The sequence below is a fragment of the Megascapheus bottae genome, chromosome 19 (genome assembly GCF_031878675.1).
Source record: "Megascapheus bottae isolate mThoBot1 chromosome 19, mThoBot2.hap1, whole genome shotgun sequence".
Taxonomy (NCBI): domain Eukaryota; kingdom Metazoa; phylum Chordata; class Mammalia; order Rodentia; family Geomyidae; genus Megascapheus; species Megascapheus bottae.
The window spans coordinates 35,716,387-35,740,524 of NC_143527.1; the positions used below are offsets into that span (position 1 = coordinate 35,716,387).

A 24,138-nucleotide genomic window follows, 5' to 3' on the forward strand; every position below is an offset into this window, starting at 1 on the left:
ATGATGTTTAAAGGAGTATATACATGATAACTAGAACTATAGGAATTCCCATCCATAGAAATCATGCAACATAACTGTTTTTGTTGCAAAAATGTAATACAGAGAATTGTGGAAAACAACAGTCCATTACTATTAGTCTTCTTTTTAAAAAAAAGCATCAAATATTAAAAATGCTGACTGTTTACAAAGGAAGCCAGTTCCATTCTGGGGGAAGACAAAAGAGTCAATAAGGAAAGCACGTTAGAAATAGTATTTCTGTTTCCCAGAATAGCAGGAATCCACTTCAGAGTGAATTTACACACTCATTATTTTTCTTTTTTCTTTTTTTTTTCTTTTGTCAGTCAAGGGGCTTGAACTCAGGGTCTGGTCATTGTCCCTGAGCTTTTCTGATCAAGACTAGAGCTCTACCACTTTGACCACACAGCTCCACTTCCAGTTTATTGATGGTTAATTAGAGCTCAGAATGTTGTGGACTTTCCTGCCTGGTCTGGATTTGAACTGTGATCCTCAGATTTCAATCTCCTTATAGCTAAGATTACAGGTGTACACCACCAGTGCCTGACTCTATATTTTTTTCTGATTGTCAGTCTATGTACACTCCTTTTAGGAAGCCAGGAAATAAAATATATATCATACTCGCTCTTTGATTACATGCGGGATATAAGATATTACATAAGGAAAGTGAGCCTGAGGCTTCTGGTTTGTAGAATAATGATAGTAACAAAAGTTTTACTTTTATGAAATTACTTGTTAAAGTAGTAAAAGAGAATACATGGTAAAAAAAAAGTAGGTGAGAAGGAAAGTAAAGCCACAGAAATAAAGGAAGGAGTGGTGTATAATGTGTGATCATGAAAGGTTATCTATTTGGTCTCAGCTCCTGGATCCCCCACACTGAGCTCCTGAAACTTGTAATTTTTCCATATGAGGAGGGAGACAGGAGTCTCTTTTATTCTAATATTTGGTCTTGATATTAAAGCTTTGATGGTAACTGGAGCCTCTAGACGGCATGCAGAGAGTGGAAGCTGGCAGCCAGAAAGACCAAGGCGTGAGTGGAGAGTTGAGATTTCATCCCCATCCCTAACCTCTGAAGACAAGTTCATTACCAACATTCAATTATTGAATGATTCAACCAGTCACACCTCCATGGTGGAACTTTCAAACTCCAAATGATGATTTGAGGTGCTCCTGGGAGCTGACAGGGTTAAAGAGCAACCTCTTGATTCCCCAGTGACACAAGTTACTGTGCTTGGGACCTGGGCACCTGCACCTGTTTATCTGTGTATATTATCATAGCCATTATAACAAAACCGCTAATAATGAGTGAAGTACTTCCCTACATTCTAAGACTTTAGAAAGATTGTGGGAAACTTGGATTTGAAGCTAAGTTGGTCAGAAATGCAAGAGGCCTAGCACTTCCAATTAGCATCTGCAGTAGGGACAGTTTTGAAGGTGAGACCTTCACATGCAGGCTCTGAGACTACCTCAAGACAGAATGAGAACTATACTGTATTGTAAGATACACAGTTGGTATTTAGAGAGAAAATTGGAGAATTTCTTGGTGTGAGAACAGCTCCACACATTTTCTGTCAGATATGTTGCGAATATAGAAAGCAAGGTTTACTTTTTCTTATTGTCTATCCTTTCTGCTGTATTGTTATTGCTGTGTGCCAGTACTAGGGCTTGAACTCAAGACCTGGATGCTGTTCCTGAGCTTTTTTACTCAAGGGCTAGCATTCTACCACTTGAGTCACAACTTTACTTCTGGCTATATGGTGGTTACTTGAAAGAAAGAGTTTCACAGACTTTCCTGCCTAGGTTTGCTTTGAAGTATGATCTTTAGATCTCAGCCTCCTGAGTAGCTAGAATTACAGGCATGAGCAACTGGCAGCTGGCAACAAGGTTTTCTTTTAAGAGAGAAAACAACTGCTGTAGTTTGAATCTTAAATATCTCCCAAACGATAAAAGGATAAGTGGATAAATGGCTCAGCCCCTAACTTGGCACCATTGAGAAGTGTCAGAACCCATAAAGATTGGGGCCTAAAGAGAGGAAGTTAGGTATTGGGGGCATGCACTTGAAGGGAGGTGACTTGGAAACCCCAACCCTTTCACTCCTTTCTGTTTTTCTTTTTTCCTTTTTTTTTTTTTGCTAGTCCTAGGGTTTGAACTCAGGCCCTGGGCACTGTACTTGAGCTTTCTCAAGGCTAGTGCTCTACCACTTGAGCCACAGCACCACTCCCAGTTTTTTCTGTGTATGTGGTACCGAAGAATTGAACTCACTCCCTTTCTTTTGATTCTAGGTTGCCACAAGGTAAGCAGATTTGCTCTATCAGGCATCCTGCCAGGTTAACTGCCTCACCTGCCCCACCATAGTCCAAGGAATAAAACCAACCAACTACAGACAGAAACCCACAAAACAAAGAGTCAAAATAACCTTTTCTCTTTTTAAGTTGATTATCTCAGGTATTTTGTAGCAGTAATGGAAAGTTGACTAACATAACAAGCTCTATCATCCAACAAAGATTTGCTGGGTCTTTTATATGCCTAAATCTATCCCTATACTTTTGGGATGTGCTTTATCTAGGATCTACATTCCACTTCTCTAAATTAGAGATGTTAAATGCTGTAAGGAAAACTGTGGGTAAGAACACAGAGAGTGGCCACAGTGGGCTTTCTATAGGGAGAGGAGAGGGAAGGCTTCTAAATATAGGGCATTTTGGGAGGGAAAGTGGGAGAAAAACGTGAGAAAGGGTATCAATGTTCAAGTAATATACCCACTATCTGATGAATGTAACTGTAACCCCTCTATACAAAATTAAAATAAAAATAAAAAATAAATAAGTAAATAAATATAGGACATTTTATCAGAAATCTCACAATCATGAGGACATCTTTAAAGAAAATGCTACAAAGCAAGGAAAGCCAGGTCAATAAGGACTATTTTAGCCAATCAGTAAGCAAAATGTTCTGCAGTGCTTCATGTCAACTCATTTCTTTATTTAGAAGCAATGGGGGTGGGCAGAAAGCCCAAGGACGTGTTTCCATGCATACCTTAGTTCTACGCTTATGGGTACTGTGACAGTGACTTTTTACACCAAAACAGAAGCAGCTGGTGCAACCCTTGGGATTCTCTGGGTCCAGATAGAAAGATCCTTCCCTACACATGTTGCATTCTGTGCCTTCCACATTTTCCTGTTGAGACAAAATGTGAACAAGGCTTATTTCTTCTAAAGGTTTTCCAACTTCATTGTAGCCACTGGTACAAGTCAAATACGAACACAACATGTTAGAACATGGAGGGGCCAGGAGTTTGACCTAGTGGTTAGAGTGCTTGCCTAGCATGCACAGAGATCAGGGTTCAATTCCTTGGTACCATATACATAGAAAAGCCAGAAGTGGTGGTGTACCTCAAGTGGTAGAGCTCTAGCCCTGAGGAAAGCCCAAGGACAGTGCTCAGGCCCTGAGGAAAGCCACAAGACTGACAAAAAAAAGGTAGAACATGGATATTAACATTAAAAGATGCATAACTGCTTTCATTTTAACTTCTGCAACACTCACAGCTGGAAGAGAGAATTTCCAGCATGGTGTGTGATGCCCTTTGGCATCTTGAAGGAACAGCACTATGAGGATTCATAGAGTAGACAGAAATCACCCCCCACTTCACACCTAGAAACCTCTACTGGGAATGGAGCCAACTAATAATCTAGCAGAATCCATTGGCACAGGGAAGACAAGCTGAGCTCAGTGGTCCAGGAATAGACTTAAGGAATCTATGAACCTGTTGACATTAGAGATAATGGATTATATTGATTCTTCTAGAGAGGATCTATCTCTGATTTCAGAGTTTCAATAGGGGTTCAAGGGACCCCAATCTCTGAAGATTCCTGGTTCAATCCCCATGTCAGTTGCAACTACAAGGCACATCTCTCCAAAAGATGAGGAGTCTTTCCTTTTAGTTATTTGTATGAAATAAGATCTCTGCGCATATACAAAAACCCACCATGGATCAGTCCCAGTGCAAACTCTTACAGGTTGACTTATTAAGAAATGCTTCTCCCTGCCTGGCAGCAGTCTCCCCAGCTTCATAGGATCCATCTTACCTTGCAGAGGCAAGCCCCAGTCACCTGGTCGCACACTGCAGGCTCAGTCCCATGTCCATTACAATTACAGGAAAGACATTCGGGGAAATGGTAGAACCCAGAAGCACACTGGTCACACTGCCGCCCTGTAATTCTAGGCTTGCATCTGCATAGGAAGTAAAGGAGAACAAAAAACTTCCCATTATCTTTTCAAGCAATATTTTAAGTGGTGCAGCTGCATTGCAGCAGGGAGGCTTCAGCATGAAGCTAGTGGAGGAGATATAATATGCCTGGGATGTGTACAGTGCTAGGCACAGCAGAAAGAAGCAGATAAAAACATTCATTAAAAAGTAGGCAAAGATGACCCAGAGGATACACATGGTGCTAGATTTGAGGGGAGGAAGGATGCACCCAGAGGGCTCACAGAAGTCCTCTGGTGAGTAGAAATCAGAGCAGTATTCAGCATAGGATCTGACTGGGGTTCAGAGGAACAAGAGGCCACTGAACCTGAAATGTCTGAAGTTTCCTTGCGAAACACCTGTTTCCTGCACATGACACCTCAGCTGAGCCATAAAGAATAGGGTTGTACCCTAAGAAACCACCTTACCCCAACAAGAATGGCCAAGATTTTGAACTCAGACAATGACAGTTGCTGGCAGGGTTGTGGAGAAAAAGGAACCCTACTACACTGCTAGTGGGAATGCAGACTAGTTCAGCCACTCTGGAAAGCAGTGTGGAGGTTTCTTAAAGAACTGAATATTGACCTTCCCTACGATCCCGCCATACCACTTCTGGGCATCTACCCTGAACACAATAACCCAAGATATGATAAGGACACCTGCTCAGCTATGTTCATGTCTGCACTATTCACAATAGCCAGGCGATGGAAACAATCCAGATGCCCTACTGCAGATGGATGGATACAAAAAATGTGACATATATATATATACATATATATATGTATACACACACACACACACACACACACACACACACACAATGAATTCTACATAGCCAACAGACAAGATAAACTAATGGCATTTGCAGGGAAGTGAATGAATCTGGAGTGAATCATGTTGAGTGAGACAAGTCAAGACCAAAGGAACAAAAGGTGCATGGTATCCTTAATATGTGGCTATTAGATCCAAACAGTACAAGAGAGAGGACTCAATATTTGCATACCCAATGCTGTGGACATGGTATTGAAAATATAAACATAAAATATAAACATACATAGACATAAAAACCTATGACTCTATAGACATGATGTTTTATTTCATAAATTAATATGTATCTATGATATACAAACCCTTAGCCTAATTTTGATTATGTTCTAAAAACTAAGTGCCAGTGATTGTATTTGGAGATTCCCTTCTTGAACACTCGTTTGTTAAACATGTCATTTGAAATATGATATAAAAATCAATGTTAATAAATTATTTAATAAAAAAGACAAGAAAGAAGATAGGGAGACAGATGGAGAAAGGAAGGAAGGAAGGAAGGAACAAAGGAACGAAGGAAGGAAGGAAGGAAGGAAGAAAGAGATGGAGGGAGGGAGGAGAAAGAGGGAGGGAAGAAGAAAAAAGAAAAAAGAATAGGGTTGTAAGGTAGTGGGTATGTGTGGCGTTTCTAGACAGAAGAAAGGGGCAGGAGAACTCTGGTGTGTACAGAAAACACAAGTACCCTGCAGTTACTGTGCTGAGGCCCGAGCAAGGGCTACTGAACTTAGGAGTCCACAGCAGTGAGCAGGAGCTGGCGTCCATAACACAGTGGTGGTGACTGGGGGCTGAATAGCTGGGTTTCTAATCCAGCTCTGACACATGAGATATATCATCTTTGCAAGTTACTAAACAACCCTGCTGAAGAAGCAGTATGTGCACGTTTTCAACGTGGATCCCGGTACACAGGAGGCTCCCATACATTGTCCTGCTCTCCCGAAAAGGCGCTAAGCAGAAAAGGGGATGGTTGGACTGGTGTGAAGGATGGAGCAGAGGAGATGGATGCCAGCAGAAGGTTGTTAACTGACAAGAGGCAGGAGGCTGATCTCAGGGAAGAAGTGTTCAGAATAGAGCATAAGAATGGGGTTCTAAACTATTTTGAGATAAGGCTACTGGAACTCGTAACATCCTGAATAGGGAAGAGAAAAGGCCAGGAAAATCCCCAAGTTTCTAGCCTGGTATGGAATAGATCCTGGGACCCACTAAGAGGTCAAGGATAAAGGATTGAGCAGTATTGGGAGGAAACAGTAAACAGAGGGTGGTGGTTAGTTCAGGCATTTGGGGGAACTGTAAGGCTAAGCTGTTCGGGGACAGCTCAGAGTCATCTATGAGTAACACAAGCAATTGAAGCATGAGGCAGACAAGAGAAGGCTGAGCAGAGAGATTCGCCAGTATTCTTAGAGCAGAGCCCTGAGAAACCCCCATTCGGGGGCAGGGAGAAGAAGTGGGAGCGTCTGTAGTAGTTCAATTGTGTGACACAGTTGAGGCTGCTGCCTTTTCAGACAACTGCCTGTAGCCAGATAATGGATGCTGCTCCTAAGTATAAACACAAACTTAGGTTTGCACATGGTGGTACATGCCTTCAGACCAATTTACTCAGGAGTCAGGGATCATAGTCAAAGGCCAACTTGAGAGTTAGCTCAAGGCTCTATTTGAAACACAAATTAAAAGCTAAAGGACTAGGAGTATGGCTCAAGTGGCAGAGCACTTGCCTAGCAAGCTTAAGACCAAGTTCATGCCCGATACTTCAAAACAAACCACGAGTTTAATCTCCATTCTACTGCTTACTGGATGTGGTATTTTGAGATGATTAATCATTTTACAATGAGGTTTCCTTATATGTAAAAATGAAGACATACTTCGTTATGAAAATGAAAGAAGAAAATGAATATAAAACTTGAAAAAGGGAGGTGCATACATGTCAGTGGGCTGGGTTGTTGGGCTGTTTGTTTCTTGGTTGATTAGTTGGTTGGTCCTGAGGTGCTAACTCAAGGCCTGGATGCTGTCCCTGAGCTTTTTGGCTCAAACCTAGTGCTCTACCACTTTGAGCCACAGCTCCACTTCTGGTTTTCTAGTGGTTAATTGGAGATGGGAGTCTCACAGACTTTCCTGCCTAGGCTGGCTTTGAGTGGTGATCCTCAAATCTCAGCCTCCTGAGTAACTAGGGTGGCTGGCATGAGCCAGCAGCACTAGGCGTTTCAGTGGTATTATTCTTGAAACTGTAGCTGAGAAGAGTGGATTGGCCTCTCTTTGTTCACCCTACACACCTATGAAGACCAAATCAGCTGTACTGGCAATACCAATGGACAAGTCAAATGTCAGTTCTTTGTCCCATCCCTGTCACACTAATCCCTATCTCGCACTACACAACCTGCCTCATAAGGAACTGTTCTCAAAGCTACACCTAGAGCAGAGTGATGCAGGCATTAAGCAACACGGATATAAATATTCTGCTGAAAGTGATCACACAAATATAGTGGATTGGAAACTTTGGGAGAGGATCCCTGCCCTTTCTGGGACTCTGGGTAAGCTATGGACATGCACACACAATTTATATTCACTACCAGATGGTTCCTGGGCCCTAGATTTTTAAGTCCTATTCTATTCTGGTGAATATCAAACTAAAGGCAATGAGACAAGCTGAGGAAAAAAGAAGGATGAGGTCTGTTACCAGAGAATGTCTTATTTCTAGAGAGTCATCATGTGTGAAACACAAGAATCTCTGGTAGTCTTTAGACTATCAGATGCAAAGAAGAGAATTTACCCTTTCTAAGACCACTAGTCACTGTGGAGACTTAGAGTAGCTGCACAAAGGAACTTTGAAGATTACCTGATACAGGCTAACTGGATCTTCTCTGGGCTTTCCAGTTAAGAAAAAAGACCTTAAGCACAGAGGGACACTATAACAAAGTACCAACTGGCCACCACGCCCTAAGGTCTTTGATGTTTCTTTTTTATTGTAATGTATAAAGGGGTTACAGTTAGAAGATAGTAGGTGCATTACTTCTCACCCACTGATACCTCTTCTCATGTTTTTGCCCCCATTTCCCTCCCGCTACCCCCTCCCAATCATCTTGTTTTCCCCCCTTCCCTTTCCTATTTCAAATAAACAAATAAATGTATATACAATATGCCGAGTAACAAAGTCAGATACTGTAACCATATGAGATTAACCAAAGGGCAACAAAAGAGAAGAGAAATAACATAGTACATTAAGAACAGCAATCACACAAGATAAAACTCTTATTTCCATATCCTAAAGACCCTTTCATTTAACCTCATCGTCTATGGCCTTATGTATCTAGGTTTTGCGTTATTGTACTCCTCTGCTAGGAGAGTCCTAGGTGTGTACTAATTATTACAAATGAGGGAAACCATTGAGCCTATGTTCCTTTGGGTCTGGCTTTCTTTACTTAATATGATTTTTCCAGGTCTTTCCATTTCCTTATAAATGGGGAGATGTCATTCTTTCTGATGGCAGCATAGAATTCCATTGTGTATAAATACCACATCTTCTTGATTGATGTTTCTTTACACAAACCCACAGAGCTTCTGGCTCAGATGTTTTAATTGAATTGTGGTACCAGACAAGCAACTCACACACTGGAATGCCTTTGGTCATCATACACAGTTGAGTTAGGAATGAACTTATGGCAAGTATTACATATCTGCACATGTCTAATGCTTCAGCACCTCTCAGAAAACCAGACCCAGATGTGGTGGGGTGAAATCCATCCTTTAGTCACTAAATCCTGCAGGTCCCTTCATGTTACACTTGATCAAGAACCTGTACCCTGACTCAGAAGGTGAGGGCAAGGCCTTGGATGCTTGTCTGTTATATTTGCCCTTTATAAAGAAAGGCATAGGAGTTTGTTGCAGCAAGGCAGCTGTGGGAGATGCAATAAAGCAGCAATCACATTCGTTGTCTACCTACTGATCCCAGAACATCTGTGAGAGGATGGGCATGGTAGAAAGGAGGGTAGACTAAGAGTGTGAACAGGTAGATCACCTAGGACCCCGATCACTCAGCTCTGAACTAGGTTAGTAGAAGCTGGCAGCACAAGGAGAAATAAAATGGGGAGCCATGGTGAGAGAAATGGCCTCAGAACTTGCTCGAGGGCTTCCCAGTTGGAGCAGAACAGCCAGGGTTAACTAGAAACTGAACAATATAATATCCATATTCCCTGGTAATGCCATGTCCATTTACATTATTGAGCTTATAAGTGCTGGGCAAAAACAAGCAACCAAAGGAGTTTGGGATGATGCCATGATGACAGGGAAGGAAAAAGCAACTTCCTCTTTAACATCCGACTGAGCATGCTTTAAAATGATCTCAAGTCAGCCTGGCCTTGCACACTTCTGCAGAGACTGCTCCCCTGGGGCAACCTACACCGCCAAAGGCAAGAAGAGTCCATCTGATGATGCCTGGAGGTGCAGGATGGCAGTGCTGGGAATGCAGGCCAATGAGGACATGGCCCACATGATGTAACAACGTCTGCACATGCGTGGATCCTGTGGCATCTCACAGAAAACCACATGTGCTCAGGAGACCCCCATCCTGGTGCTATTGAAGACTGCAGTTTCCTTCACGTTACACTCACCTCAAAGCCAAGTTTTAATCGATAGCCCAAAGGTCACCTTCATGTTCATTCACTTAGTCATTCATTCAAGAATTACATATGTCATCAACATACATATCCCTGTATCCAGGAGTAAGTGAGGGGAAGGATACAGTAGAATAATCAATCTTGACTTTGACATATTTTCATCAAAGACCTGGAGTTGTGGAAATAATGGTGTGAGAAATGGAATGACTAAGAATCTAACTTGCTTTTTACAAATATGGGCCAGCCTTAAGTGACAGAGCATCTGCCTACTATTATCTTGAAGTAGTTGCAAGTTATGAATTCCATATATCTTGATCAAAAATCCTTGAAGGATGACCAGAGTGTGGTCCAGTGGTAGAGTGCTCGCCTAACATGCATGGAATCCTAGGTTTCCTTGGCACCACATACACAGAAAAAGCCAGAGGTGATACTGTGGCTCAAGTGGTAGAGGACTAGCCTGGAGAAAACTGAAGGATAGTGCCTAGGCCCTGAATTCAAGCCCCCCCCCCCAAATCCTTGAGGGATATGTTGTAACAGGGAGGTATCAGGGTATCAGAAAAGGAAGAGAGCAAACTGAATGTATGCCCAAAGTATTTAGAGGAAAGTGAGAAAGCAGGGCGAAGATGGGGCCAGATTACCATAGAAGCTATTGGACAATGAAAAATTGAGGAAAGTTCTTGGGCAAAGAGTGATATGACAAAAATACTGCTGTGTGGAGCCTGTGTCCCCAGTTCAAGCCTACTATACTTAGGTTCTCCAGGTTGCAATGTCAATTTTTATTAATATAGGTTTACTGACTAGGCCATAGACATGAATGACTTCCACCATACTCAAAATGAAAAATTAAATACAATTTGAGCAGTAAGATAAAAATACACAGGAGACAATTACTATAGCCATTGAAAGAACAACTACCATAGAGCAGGGCACCAGTGGTTCATGCCTATAGTTCCAGCTACTAAAGAGGCTGAACTCTGAGGATCACAGTTCAAAGCCAGCTCAAACAGGAAAATCCATGAGACCCTTATCTTCAATTAACCAGCAGAAAACTGGAAGTGGTACCATGGCTCAAAGTGGTAAAACATTAGCCTAAAGTGCTCAGGGGCAACACCTAGGCCCTCAGTTCTAGCCTCACAATCTATCCCCCCTCTACTCCCCCACACCAAAAAAAAAATCCAACAAGCAAAACCATAGAGAAGAATACATAATAAAAATGAACTTAATTAAAATGCACTAAGAACAGATGTAAATTTATTTTTCCATTGTATTTCATTCAATACAAGTATTTGCTCTTTTGTGTTGCTATAACAATGCAATTTCTTTTTGTTAATCTTCTTTTCTTTCTAAATTTATTTTTAAATAGTGCACAATGGGGTTTCAATTCAACATGCCAATTGATGAGTATAATTTATGAGTATAATGCATCTTCCATTATTCTCCTTCTTTCCTATCTATCCCACCTCTACCCATCCCCTCAAGTTACCTGGTTAAAAATGGAATTTCAATCAAGTATCTTTAAATTCTTAATCTAACAGGGTTGGGCAAAATTGACTGGCTATTTATATAATACAATGTTTGTAATATTGTTCTGATAAAATTAGAGATTAAAGAAGAAAAAACATTATAAATTTAAGTTTAATTGAACAGTTAGAGATGATTTTCTCCACATTTCATTTTACACATTAGGAAACTGAGATCCAGGAAGGCAATTTGTTCCCAGTGGCTTTATCATGGGTCAAGACAGGCCAAGAACTCAGTTTTATGGTCCAAATTGAGTTTATTTCAACTCCTCTAGATGAAGATTCCATATCATGTTTTGTTAGAATTATTTTTGCAATTTATTTTTAAAGTAGATTAGTATTCTAATAGTCTGATTATTTTTCTTTTAGTGAATATGATAACCTATAAAACTTTTAAGTAGTCAGAATACAACTTAACATTTTAGTAGTGGGCCAGCAGTTTGCCCTAGTGGTAGAGTGCTTGCTTAGCATGTACAAAGACCCGGGTTTGATTCCTTGGTACTACACACATAGAAAAAGCTGCTGCTGTGGCTCAAATGGTAGAGCTCTAGCCTTCAGGAGGGCCAAAGATAGTGCTCAGGCCCCAAGTTCAAACTTCAGGACTGGCAAAAAAAAATTCTAGTTGTAAGCTCTGTGATAATATGTTCAGCTGCAAGGCCACTGACTTAGATGCCATTGAGAAAAGATGGATACTGTATTCCTGATCATTTCTTTCATATCTAGTTTTCCTAAACATAGCCTTCATTTCCATTAGAAAATTTTCTTATGGGGAAAATTTGCTTCCCACTCTGATACTTTATAATGAAATAATACCTTGGGGGCAATTAAAATTTTTCAGCATTTGTAACAACTACCATGGACAATCTGTACAAGTTATAGTCATATGATAAAGTACACGATTTGTTTTATATGTCTGCCAAGACCTTCTTTCAGGCAAACTCGCTTTAATCATGGATAGGTATGTCACCCCATTTGGTTCTGACAGCGCTCAGTGTCAAAGTTAAACTGTGTAATATCTAAGGTTAACTGTGGTGCAGCTCAGTCAAATTCTGCCTCTGGTTTGGGCAGAATGATACAACAAGCTTTGTAGCTGAGTTAGGAATCTTCCGGTATCAGCTAGGAAAAGTGTCAGAACTCTTTCCTGCATAAGTTCATCCATCACCTCCAGCTGCCTGAACCAAGTTAAAATATTATTAAAGTACTTCTCTTCCCCAAACCTTACACATCCCCCAATAGGCACCATGGCAGTAGCACTGAGAAACTGTGAGATTATGTTTACAGCCATGTCTTCTGGTCAGAATTCCCTTCTAAAACTCCCTTCCACTAGCACTCGGGCAGGAAGTCCTCATGCTTATTTTCCCTGACTGAACACCATCCCTGGCTGCTCCATCCCTCCCCCCTCCTTCTTGATTCCCGCCCTTCCTGTGATTAAGCACAGGTTTTCCTGGGGCCCATCCCTGGTGATTGACTGACTAGTTGACTCAAGCCAGACTCACACTCATGGTATAAAGATTCAGAATGTTCCATGAGTCAAGTTTTTCACTCTACTTCCCTACAAGGCCCCAGCAGCCTAAAAGAGTTGGCAGGCAACAGTTAAAGATGAGGAGAAGGGTCTTTCCTGAAGAAAAATGACACTACTGCTCCAGAGAGTTCAAGTGTGCACCTCAGAGATATGTCCAAGTTTTGTGACCATGTCGGAAATAGGTCTTCACAGATGTAACCAATATGAGACTATACCAGAGTAAAGTGGATCCTAATTTCTTACAAGTGTCCTTGTAAGAAATTAAAAGATGGACATACACAGAGAGGATAAGGCCACACAAGGACAGAGCCATCCAAAGAAAAGGGCATAGGATCACCAGGGCAGAGTCTGGAGTGATGCAGCCACAAGCCCAGGCAATATACCTGGTAGTTAAAGAAAGCCCTGGAGCCTCAAAAGGAAGGGAACCTGCCAACACTCTGATTTCAGGATTCTAGCCTTGGAGTAGTGTGGGAGAAAGCTATGATTGCTTAAAACCCCAAGTATCGTTCGTTTGTACAGCAGCTAGAGGAAACTAACACAAGCTGGGGTCACTGAGGGCTGCCACCATCCACATGCCTGGGGTGCCAGTGTAAGGTGTGTAAGGTGGATGGTGAATCTAATGCTTTCTCCTGAACAAACCAGTCTGACCTGGATCCCGGAGGTTCCATTTTCCTGTCATAAAAATCCCTGATTAAATACTCCAGTCTCTTCTAGGAGACTGGATTCTGTTCTTCATTCTCTATAGCTGCTATCCAACCCAGCTGAGATCAAGTTCTTCACCGGGGATCATGTGATACCATTATCTATCATCCTGTGCTAGGCCAGACCCACTGGACGAAACCTCTGCCAAAACAGAGCTCTCTTAGCCATTGTGCTCCTGTGGCTCCTGAGCATTGCAGCCCACTCTGCCTCCTTCCTCAGCAGGCTCCACTATGAAGCATCTGAGTTAGCGGGGAGGAGCGAAGACTTCAGGCTTTGTTATGTCTTTGGCAGTGCTGCTAGCTAGTGCTAGAATACAGACAGAGGTGCTCATCACCGCATACCACAGTGAAGGTCACTGATCACTCACTACATATTCATAGTCCTCCCCCACCTTTTGTGTCGTGGACACACAATGCTGCTGGCACAGCATGCTGGAACAAATGGGCAAGGCTGATAATGACCTCAGGTGAGGCCGCATCCAGCCACCCAGGTTCTTCCCCGCTACCCTGAGCCTGTGTGGACCAATCAATCAACCCTATGTTGACCAGTCTGTCCAGGGAGTGGACGCAGTACAGCATGTGGATGGAGGGCATCTTCCTTGCCCACGACAGCTCACCTGCACTGTCCACTATCCCTGTCACACTCGTGGATGGCAGCCTCAACGGTGCCCTCTCTGGAACAGTTGCAGCCCACACATCCTGTCAGGGGATGGAAGCTGAAGGAATCGGTCTCACAGGTCTCACACTGGGTTCTGATCATGTGGGGAGGGCAGAGGCACTGCCCTGTTGTCTCTTCACAAAGACGCCCACCGCAGTTGCATGCTGCAGGGAATAACGAAATATCGGTTGAGGTTAGACATCACTGCCTGACCACCACGAGGGGCACACCAACCGCCAGGACTTCTAGAAGTCCAGCCAGGAGACGTGTTTTGTTTTCGCTTCATTGTGAACACTGTTGTGCATGACTGACCTGAAAGGCCCATTTGGGGAGTCAAAAACAAATATAGCAAATTATCTTGATAAATAGTGTACAGACCCAGCGTGAGGCACAGGTAGGCTAACGGACTCCACACTAGAAAGTAACCCACCAAACTGCTAGTGCGGGTTCACTTGAAGGTTCTTGAAGAAAGCAAACCAAGGGCTACACCCTGAATCGGCCCTTGCAAGCCCTTATGCTGCAAGGCTGAAGCCCTAACATAGCAACACGGCTCCAGGCTGTGTCAGAACCACTCCTCCCTGCCATGGCACAGGAGCTGACCCCATGCTTTGTGATTATTCTTAGATAGCTCAGCAACTAGTCCATCATGTAACTCTGATTCTCTTATTTCAACAGAGGTTTAGCTCAGTACCAAAATCTACTAGGAAGAGGATTGAGCTGTCCACGAAAAGTCCACAGTCACATGCCAGACCAAGTTACCTGGGCCATATAGCACAGGAATTACAAATGTTTATATTCTAGAGCCTTGCCACTAGAGCATGGTCTGGCCTAGAGGCATAGGTGAGAGAGACCTGGGTGTTCACTGGAAATGAGAGTCTCAGGCCCAGGCTGGGTCTCCTGAATTAGGATTTGCATTTCACAAGACCTCCAGGTGAACACTTACGCTCGCATCGTGGGAATCCATAGTGACCTATGGCACAGCGGGTACACTGCCGCCCGATGACATTGGGCTTGCATTGGCACTGCCCACCCTCAGGGCTGCAGTGATGGCCTGTAGCCCCTGCTGGGTGGCAGTCACAAGGCAGGGCGCCATTATGGTAGAAGGCCACCAGGGACCTGGCAGAATTCTTACAGAATCCGGAGGCTGTCTGGGGGCTGTGGAAATAAAAACAACTCAGATTTGTGCCCAGAAATGCCCCCCACCACCTTCCCTTTCCCGGTGCTCCACTAGCTGTGTCTTTGGGAGGGGTTCTGGAACCTGGGGAGAAAAGACATGGGAATCTGCCCTCTCCCCTGACAACCAAAGAGGACATCACAGGAAGGATGAGTGGGAACTCGGGATGGCTAGAATCAAAGGGTGACCGTACACTTATCAGTATGTGAGTTATATCTCAATAAAAGTTACTTTTAAACGCACACCTATATGTGTATAATTTAAAAAAACTGATAACAGGATTAGGAGGAAGAGAATCATCTCCACATACTGAAGGTTATGCAGTGGAAGGCTGGTTTTTCCAACCCGCTAATTAGGCCTAACCCCACTTCACAAATAAAGTAACGGAGGTGCCTACAAGTGACATTCTTTTACAAATCTGTGGTGACAGAAAAGCTCAGAGAGGAAGAGGCCCTTCCTTAACAGACTCCAGAACCCAGCGTGAGGGTGGAGCTCTGCTGAGTTCAAGGCTGAGGGTAGTTTATCACTTGGCTTCCGGGTACATGGCAGGGTTCATGGGTGCAGAGGCAGAGCTTCATCCTCCCTGGACTCCTGCCTCACCACTTCTTTGGTGGGAGGCAAGGGGAGAGAAAGGATCCAGGCCCAGCCCCTCCCTGGATGCTTGAGAATAGGAGCATGCATTTTCCCATACCAGAGGCTTCCCACAAAGTGACACGTACTTGATATGAAAACTGTTCCCTCCACAACTGTTAATAAACTCAGAGGACTTGTCCACCGATTTTTTGTGAAGTATCTGGTAGTCATAATTCTCGGCTGGCACCATTAGAACTCGGACCTAAAAGAAACCTTTGATCATGCTACTTGGATTTGCACACCACTGGCTGTTGGTTACACTTTTTGATCGCTAAGATCTGTGCCCTCCATTGTCTAGCCCAAGGCCAAATGAAACAGAATTTGTAAAAATGAATCTCAGGAGCAAACATAATGCTGGATGAAAGGCTCATTCCATATGTGCTAGGAAATTGAGTGAGGGGCAGACTCCATGGAACACCTGCTGAGAGCTTCAGTAGCCTTGAAGAAGAGCAGAAGACTGGGAGGTAAACAAGGTCTGCTAGAAAGGTCAAGCCCTCAGATGACCCATGCCTGGGGTTCCCCTGCACCTCCAGGGATTGTCATTCTGTGATCCAAATGAAGTAAGCGGAAATGGCAGAGCCAACATGCAACCTCAATCCTGGGCTGGCCCCAGAAGATTACTTGTAAAGAATCATTGTGGTCTTTATAAGCCTTACTATTCATTTCTCCTGATGAGCCAGGTTAATGGGCCAATGGATTTTTCCAGGTACAGAGTGGGTAGAAATATCAGAAAAATTACAAGCATGTAAAAGTCTAGTGGCATTAAAGAAAATGACTTATGTGAGGTGGTAAATGATAAGCACAACAGAGAATATAGTGGCAGGGGGACAGGGGAAAAAAGGGAATATCAGGAGAGGTGGATAAAAGATGAGTTAGGAAAAGGTCAGGAGTGGTCTGAGGAAGGTGGACCAGAGTGAGAAATGTGGATCAGTGGAAGGCAGGCAGAGCAGGGAAGGAGGAAGGCCACCGTGAAACAGAGCAGAACCTGTCACTGTGAGGATTTCCCTAGAAAGTGGCTGTGCTGTATGGCATACCCAGGGCCATTCAACAAGGTGAGTAACTGCCAGGAGAGGGGAAGGTGGACAACAGGGATGTAGGACTGAAAGAGGAAGACCAGGGCCAGAAGTTCTGGTTCAGTCTGAATGAGAGACTAGATAACCTGCCAGAGCACCAAAGCAGGCCAATATGGCAGAGTGACAGACTGTGGTTCTGAGGAGGGGGAGAGGGCCTATTATCAGGAGTCTGAATAATGAGAAGCCAGGAGTCCCTCATTCCATATAATTAAAAAGTAAGCAGTGCTGAGTCTTTTCAGGCAACAGGCCAAGTCTAAAGGTCTCATGAGATTGCTGGTGTTGGAGCCATTCAGTAGATAGTCACATGTGTATCAGGAGTTCAGGAAAGGTGTTGAATGTAGAGATGTGGGCGCCATAACCACAGGGCAGAAAGCAGAATCAATAGGCACTGATGTTGTTAAAAAGTGAAAATACATATGGAGCGTATAACATGGAACCTGAGGAAATTCCAACACATAGGGACAAAGAGAAAGGAGAGCACTAAGGGAACATGAGAGAAAATGGCAGAAAACTGAGAGAAAGAAGCAGCAGGGGGCAAAAGAGGGAAGGAATGAGTGGAAAATGAGAAAGAGGCAAGTTGGATGAGGACTAAGCAGAGGCTGGTAGACAGGCAGGATGCCCACTCCCTATCATTCCTGTTTTTCTTGCTTTTAATTGCCAACTCCCTTTTACTTTTGATAGCTAGAAATGAAACCTTTTTCCATAAATATGACTTCAACAATTATTGTCATGAGCCAAACAAACTCACAGAATGGCCACCAAGGTTTGGAAGGACACGCAGAACTCACCAATACTAAGGACTTTCCTTCTGGAACCTTCACAGTCACAGTTACCTCAGGCTCTGAGATGTCAAATTCGACCTGACCTTCAGTGCTCACTTGGTCCCGGCAGCCAAGCACATGGGGGCAAAAAGAGGCGAGGAAGGAACCTAGGCAGAGCGAGAAGAATTCCTGTCACAAGCCAGCCTGTGGACACCAGGCATGCATCCCAGGGCCTGTTCACGGCAGCTCACCTGACCATGGCTGTCCTCCATCTACAAACACCTGGGCAGGAAATGCTGGGTGCAATGTTTGATAAAAGTGGATGACACAGACATATCGGCCTAGGTGTGGTACAAGTCCTTTCAGGGTCACTTGGTTCTAAGAGGAAAAAACAAACAACAACAATCTGAAAAGCTTTGAATAGTGAGGGGATAGCTAGAAGCTGCTGTGGTTTAAATACCAGTTATTCCATCAAAATCCATGAGAGTCAGCTGCCCAATATGGCTGTGTTAGGAAGGTGGACAGTATAATAGGAGGTGTTCATAAATACAAGGCCCCCGTGAATTACACATTAATAGGGTCTCTCAGAGCAACTGCCCAGTTCCAAGTCCTACTGTTGTGCCTTCTGCCTTGTTAAGTCATAGTAGAGGTCCTTTGGCAGATGTGGCCACCATTCTTAAACTTCCCAACCTCCAGAATCATGAGCTAAGTAAACCTCTACTCTTTATAAAGGACCCAGTCTCATGTACTCTTTTATAGCAATGTGAAATGAACCAAAGAGGTTAAACATCCAAAACAACCTAGGTATTTACTCTAGCAAAATGATAACCTACATATTACTACAGAAACCTTAACATGGATATTTATAGAAGACTTAATTTGCTGTTACAACTGGAAGAAAATGAAATGTCTCTCACCCACCAAATGGACAACAAACTGTGCTACAACTATACATTTCGTGGAGTCAGGAAGAAGAAAGGATAATCTGGTTAATTACCTTTGAAAAGCACACAACCCAGCATCTGCAGTCCTGGGCATGTCCCATAGGTATGTGTGTAGAAATGAGCACTACTTGTAATAACTATGTAATAAACACTCGGTCTCCATCTGAGATATTTAACCACTGACACATTTCAAACTCTATTACATCCTGTGTCTTTTGCTAACTAGACAAGATGATAAGGAAGCCCAGGGGTTCCCTCTGTTGGCCTGGATGGAAAGGCCACACCACACAAATTCCAGCCCTTATCTTAGACTTGGACCCACCCTCAACCTCCGACCACGCACAATGAAATCCAGAGCCACACTCCTCGAAAATGTAAGAACTCTCTTCTCTCCCAAAGACAAGACAATATCCCAACAGCAGCATAAGTAAGGCTAGCCAACTCACAGAAGATCATATATTAGTTTCATGACAAAACTAGAATTCAGTCAAATTCTTTTTTAGTTTAGTTCCCTTGACTGAGATTCCCTTAGGATCTTATTTGATTTTTCTCTCTCAAGTCCCTTCAATTTCCAAGTATGCTGCTATGTAAACTAATATAAGTGGTCTTTAAGAATACAAGGATATAATATCATCAGAATCTTAAATATATTTCCAGAATCTAGAACTTTACAACATCTGAGAGTTTACAGTTGACAGTAAAAAAAAAAGAAACATAGATTATATTTCATTTCTGTGCTCTGATAAGCAATTCACATGTTTGTTGAGGACTTTTTGCCTGAAAGTTACTGTTCAAGATGGACAAGGACTGTGTAACAGCTTATTAGTTACAGCAGAGATCCTCAAAGTCATATTTAGGACTGCTACTGTGCCAAACCACAGTAGCCCATGAAAATACAAAGCATCACACATGTGCCGTGAGAAATGTCCTATGTACAAAGATCCAAAGGAGAAGGGCACCTCAGGCTGAGTGACCAGGATTAACTGGATACTTGCATTTCTGGGCTGTCCACATTCGAGGATAGGAATCTCCAGATTTTAGGAGTATCAGGTTAACCTGGAGGGCATCTTAAAAGAAAAACAACAGGCCTACCCCCAGAGCTTCTCATCCAAGTCTGAAGCTCTGGGGGTGTGCATGTTGAACAAGTTTCCAGATTAGGTAGATGCTATTATTGGTCTAGAAATAGCACACTCCTGTAAAATCCTACCTGTGGGCCTTCCAATGTGACTCCAGGAATGGCATCTGCAGAAGAGAAAAGCTCCTGGGGGAAGAGAGTAGAAGGCCCCCGACGAGGGACATCTAAAATTAAGGCTGTTGAGGGAGTTTCATGGGGCAAGGAGACACATGTGGCACTGAAAAACAGAATATTTAAAAATTTCATTTTTTTACAATAATCAAAGAACGCTACACAGCTACCTATCAGCAAAGAGTCAGACTTTGAGCACAGGACTCAGGACTCACCAAGTGGCTCCCTGAGGGGGATTGCAGGACTCCAAAGGCTTTCATAGAGAAATACTGTAATCTATGAGCCACGCACATTCTAGCTCCCTCAATGCAACTACTTTAGCCAGAAAGAAATTCTAATTTCAAAGTACAATATGCTAGGTAGAAACGTACTCAAACTTCACTTTCTCCAAGTAACTAAAAGGATACCAATGAAATTCATCTCTCTATATTAATGTTGATATTATGCTCCAGAAAAGAGAAACAAATTCCCATCACTTCTTTGGGGGAACAGCCAGTTCTGCATTGACTTATTGGTTTCTACAGTTCTAACTACAAAAACTGGAATTTTGAATCTACAAAAAAACCCAAAACCCTAACTAAAACTCAGAATCACTGAATTAATTCTGATAACATCCTGGTGAGATAAGTCATTATCTGTGTGGTTTTTTTTTTTCAGATGAAGAGACTCAGACATGAAGATTAAAGGATTGGAGCAAAGTGAGGCCTCAGAGTAGAACTCAGTGAAGCTGCATTTAAGTGCCGGGCTTAACCATTTCTCCCCATCCAGACACTATGTCCACACCCTGGTATTAACTGACATCTCAAGAAAATTGTTTTGCTATCTTTTCTTGCTCTAACATCTATCATCAGAGTTCAGCACCTTGGCTTTACAATCATTCCTTAAGTTAAGTAGAGGTTGAACTCTGTGAGTCCAAAATCCAAAATGTTCAAAAATCTGAGCTTCTCTGGAGAACTGACATAATGCCACAGTGAAAAGTTTTACACCCAACTTACATGACAGGTCATAACCAGAACACAGAATCAACTAAAAATATTACATAAAATTACCTATAGGTGATATACATCAGATATACATGGCACCCAAAAGAATTTCAAATTTAGACTTGTATCACATCCCAAGATATCTCATTATGCATATGCAATTATTTTAGATTTTATAAACTCCAAAACCCTGAAATGTTGAACACTTACAATTTCAAGTATTTCAGATAGAGGACAGGCAAGTCTTAGAAGTATTACAGTATCATTCAGAGCATCAATAAGGAAAAAAGGAACAAAACACATTACCTTTGATTCACAAATGGCCCATAGCTGGCAATACAGTGCACTTGAGGTCTCACAAATTCTGCTGAGAATTCTTCAATGGGTATGATACAAATCTGATGCTGTTGAGTATGCAAGCAAAAATGCATGGTGCAGTTACCAGCAAAACCAGTATTTTAAAAATAATTAAGAGCTGGGCACTAGCTGCTCTTGCATAATCCTGGCTATTCAAGAGACTGGGATTTGAGGACTTTGGTTTGAAGCCAGCCCCCACAAAAGTTTGTGAAACTCTTTTCTCTATCTAATCACCAAACGGCCTGAAGTAGGGCTGTGGTTCAATGGTAGACCACTAGCCTTGAACAAAAAGGCTTAGAGACAGTACCCAGTCCCTGAGTTCAAGCCCAGGACCAAAACAGAGAGGGAGGGGATTAAGAGTCCATCCTGAAAAGTTATGATTATTATTTAAAAATAGTAAATATTGCAGTGTGGCAAGACTCATGGTATTGTCTCAGGATCACTGAGTCAAATTGCTATTGGAATAATTTAATAAAAAGAGCTGAAGAACAAAATCAATGAAAGTTCAATAATAACTCTTTTCAATGTTTTTCAGTACGTGGCTCTTCTCTTTCCCTGTGCTGGCTCTAGAGACCAGTGGGCGAGAAAGGAGGAGAAGGGAGGCGGCAGCAGGCAGCCAGGGAGCCTGGGAGATATATCCTTCTTCCTAAAGAACACCTCACAAGACATGCACACTTGGACTTTGCCAAAGGATTTTTTTCCACAGACATACATTTTAATCATACAAGAAAGTCAGTTGTTAGGGTTGGAGGCATGGCTCAGTTGATAGCCAATGACCAAAAGCATCAGGTAATCAAGTTTGAGTTCCTTTCTTTGACCAAAAAAAGAAAGAAATCACTGTTATGTATCAGCATGATATATTTAAAATCAAAACTGCATTACCCACTTGACGGTAAAACTATTACGAAGAACAAAAAAACTTCATTGCCTATCACTGAGACTGGGGAGGGGGAGGTTATAATTCTACAAGGCCAAGATGAACAAGGCCCCTGCCCTCATGGTATATTTGTTCTAGTCGACCTTGACCCTCAGTGACATTTAAAAAAGATAAATCTCTACTTAAAAGATGAAAAGTCATTCCCAAGATAATTTCCAAAGATGAAGAGGTTTGACTTGTTTTGATTGTTATGTTACCATAAAACAGCCATAATTCTGTAATAATTTTTAAAACACTGAATATTTTAATGTTCAAAGATTTTAATACTGGGCTGGGAGTTTGGCCTAGTGGTAGAATGCATGCCTAGCATGCACGAAGAGCTCAGTTGGATTCCTCCGTACCACATACATAGAAGAAGTGGTGCTGTGGCTCAAGTGCTAGCCTTGAGAAAGCCCAAGGACAATGCCCAGGCCCTGAGTTCAAGCTCTAGGACTAGTGAAAAGAAAATTAAAAAAAGGAAATAAAAGAAAAGAAAAGGAGAGAGAGGGGGAGAGGGAGAGGGAGAAGGGAAGGAGGGAGGGGGAGAGAGGGGGAAGGAGGGAAGGAGATAGGGGAGAATTTAATACTATCAGGCATGAATATATAAGACACAGTCTCATAAGGTGGCCTGGCATTTCCCAGGGCATGATACATGCTTAATACCTGTTATAATAGGAAGTTGCTTCAGATATGAATAAGCTGAAATTCTCTGAGATAATAATAATAGACTTTTACCCTTTCATAGACAGATCTCATTGTCTCTGTGTTCAAGCTGCATCATTACAAGGGTAAGCATGAATGTTATTGAGGTTTTCCCATTGCCATTTTAACTCTTAAGAGTGTATACCCAGCTAATACTCTTGAAATAGAGAGGAATTTTTTGTCTGTTTGTTGTTGTAGTTCTTTCGTAGTACTGGGTTTGAACTTAGTGCTTTGAGCTTGCTAGGTTGGCACTGTATCACTTGAGCCATGCCTCCAGTTCTGCTTATTTCCTGCTGATTTTAAGAATGAATCTTACAAATGTTCCTGCTCAGGCTGGCCTTAAACAGATTCTATAGTTCCCTAGAACTACAGGTATGAACCACCAGCACTCAGGTAAGATTGAGTTTTAAAAAAATGATTATAGGGGCTGGGAGCATAGCCTAGTGATAAGAGTGCTTGCCTAGCATGCATCAAGCCCTGGGTTTGATTCCTGGGTACCACATACATAGAAAAAGCTGGAAGTGGTGCTGTGACTCCAGTGGTTGAGTGTTAGCCTTGAGGAAAGCCCAAGGACAGTGCTTAGGTCCTGAGTCCAAGTCCCAGGACTGGCAAAAAATAAAAATAAATGATTATAAACTGTAAAAGTCTGATGGAATTTGCCAATTTAAAAAATAATAAGACAGTAAAATGGAAAAAATAAATAAACAATGACATTTTTATATTCTGGTATTAATAATAAGGTAAGAGATGTAAAAACAAAAACATTCCAACTAGTAATTAATAAAACTTAATGAAAAGGAATCAGTGAGATGGTCACATTTGATGGCTAAAGTTTATGAGGTAATATTATAAAGACTTAAATAAATGAAGACGCAAGTCAGGCTCTTAATGAGAACAGAGATTAAACTGGAAATTCATCACAGATTAATTTTATAGATGTAATGAAGTACAGCCAAACTCTTAAATAAGTTTTTTTTTAAATACAGGCAATCCACAAAATTCTTCTAAAGCATATTAAGCAAAACAGAAACATACCAGAAGGAACTGGGCCTTGTGGGCCTTGAGTTGAATGTCTGCATCTGCTAACAGTTCATACACAGCCAGGCGACTGCTGCCATCCACCACTAGGCTGCGGCAGAGAATGCTGCAAGAGGGAACAGAGTTTCCTTAGCTCAAAGTCTGGGACTCTCTCCCATAATGCACCTTCCTCTGGGTTGACTGATTCTCTTCAGTTTTTGTTACATATAACCAAATGAAACAAGTGAAA

The 24,138-nt window shown here is 42.4% G+C and overlaps 1 protein-coding gene across 1 annotated transcript in view; it reads right to left on the reverse strand.

The window, feature by feature from the left end:
* The window catches only part of LOC150049833 (laminin subunit alpha-3-like), a 129,530-nt gene that overhangs the window by 10,783 nt on the left and 94,609 nt on the right, over positions 1-24,138 (reverse strand). Inside the window, 12 exon segments of the mRNA XM_090353538.1 lie at positions 3,049-3,189; positions 4,098-4,242; positions 14,042-14,246; positions 15,020-15,055; positions 15,058-15,109; positions 15,111-15,237; positions 15,976-16,091; positions 17,751-17,890; positions 17,975-18,101; positions 19,875-20,019; positions 21,203-21,300; positions 23,907-24,015. Of these exon segments, the coding sequence (XP_090209664.1) occupies positions 3,049-3,189; positions 4,098-4,242; positions 14,042-14,246; positions 15,020-15,055; positions 15,058-15,109; positions 15,111-15,237; positions 15,976-16,091; positions 17,751-17,890; positions 17,975-18,101; positions 19,875-20,019; positions 21,203-21,300; positions 23,907-24,015 (1,441 nt within the window).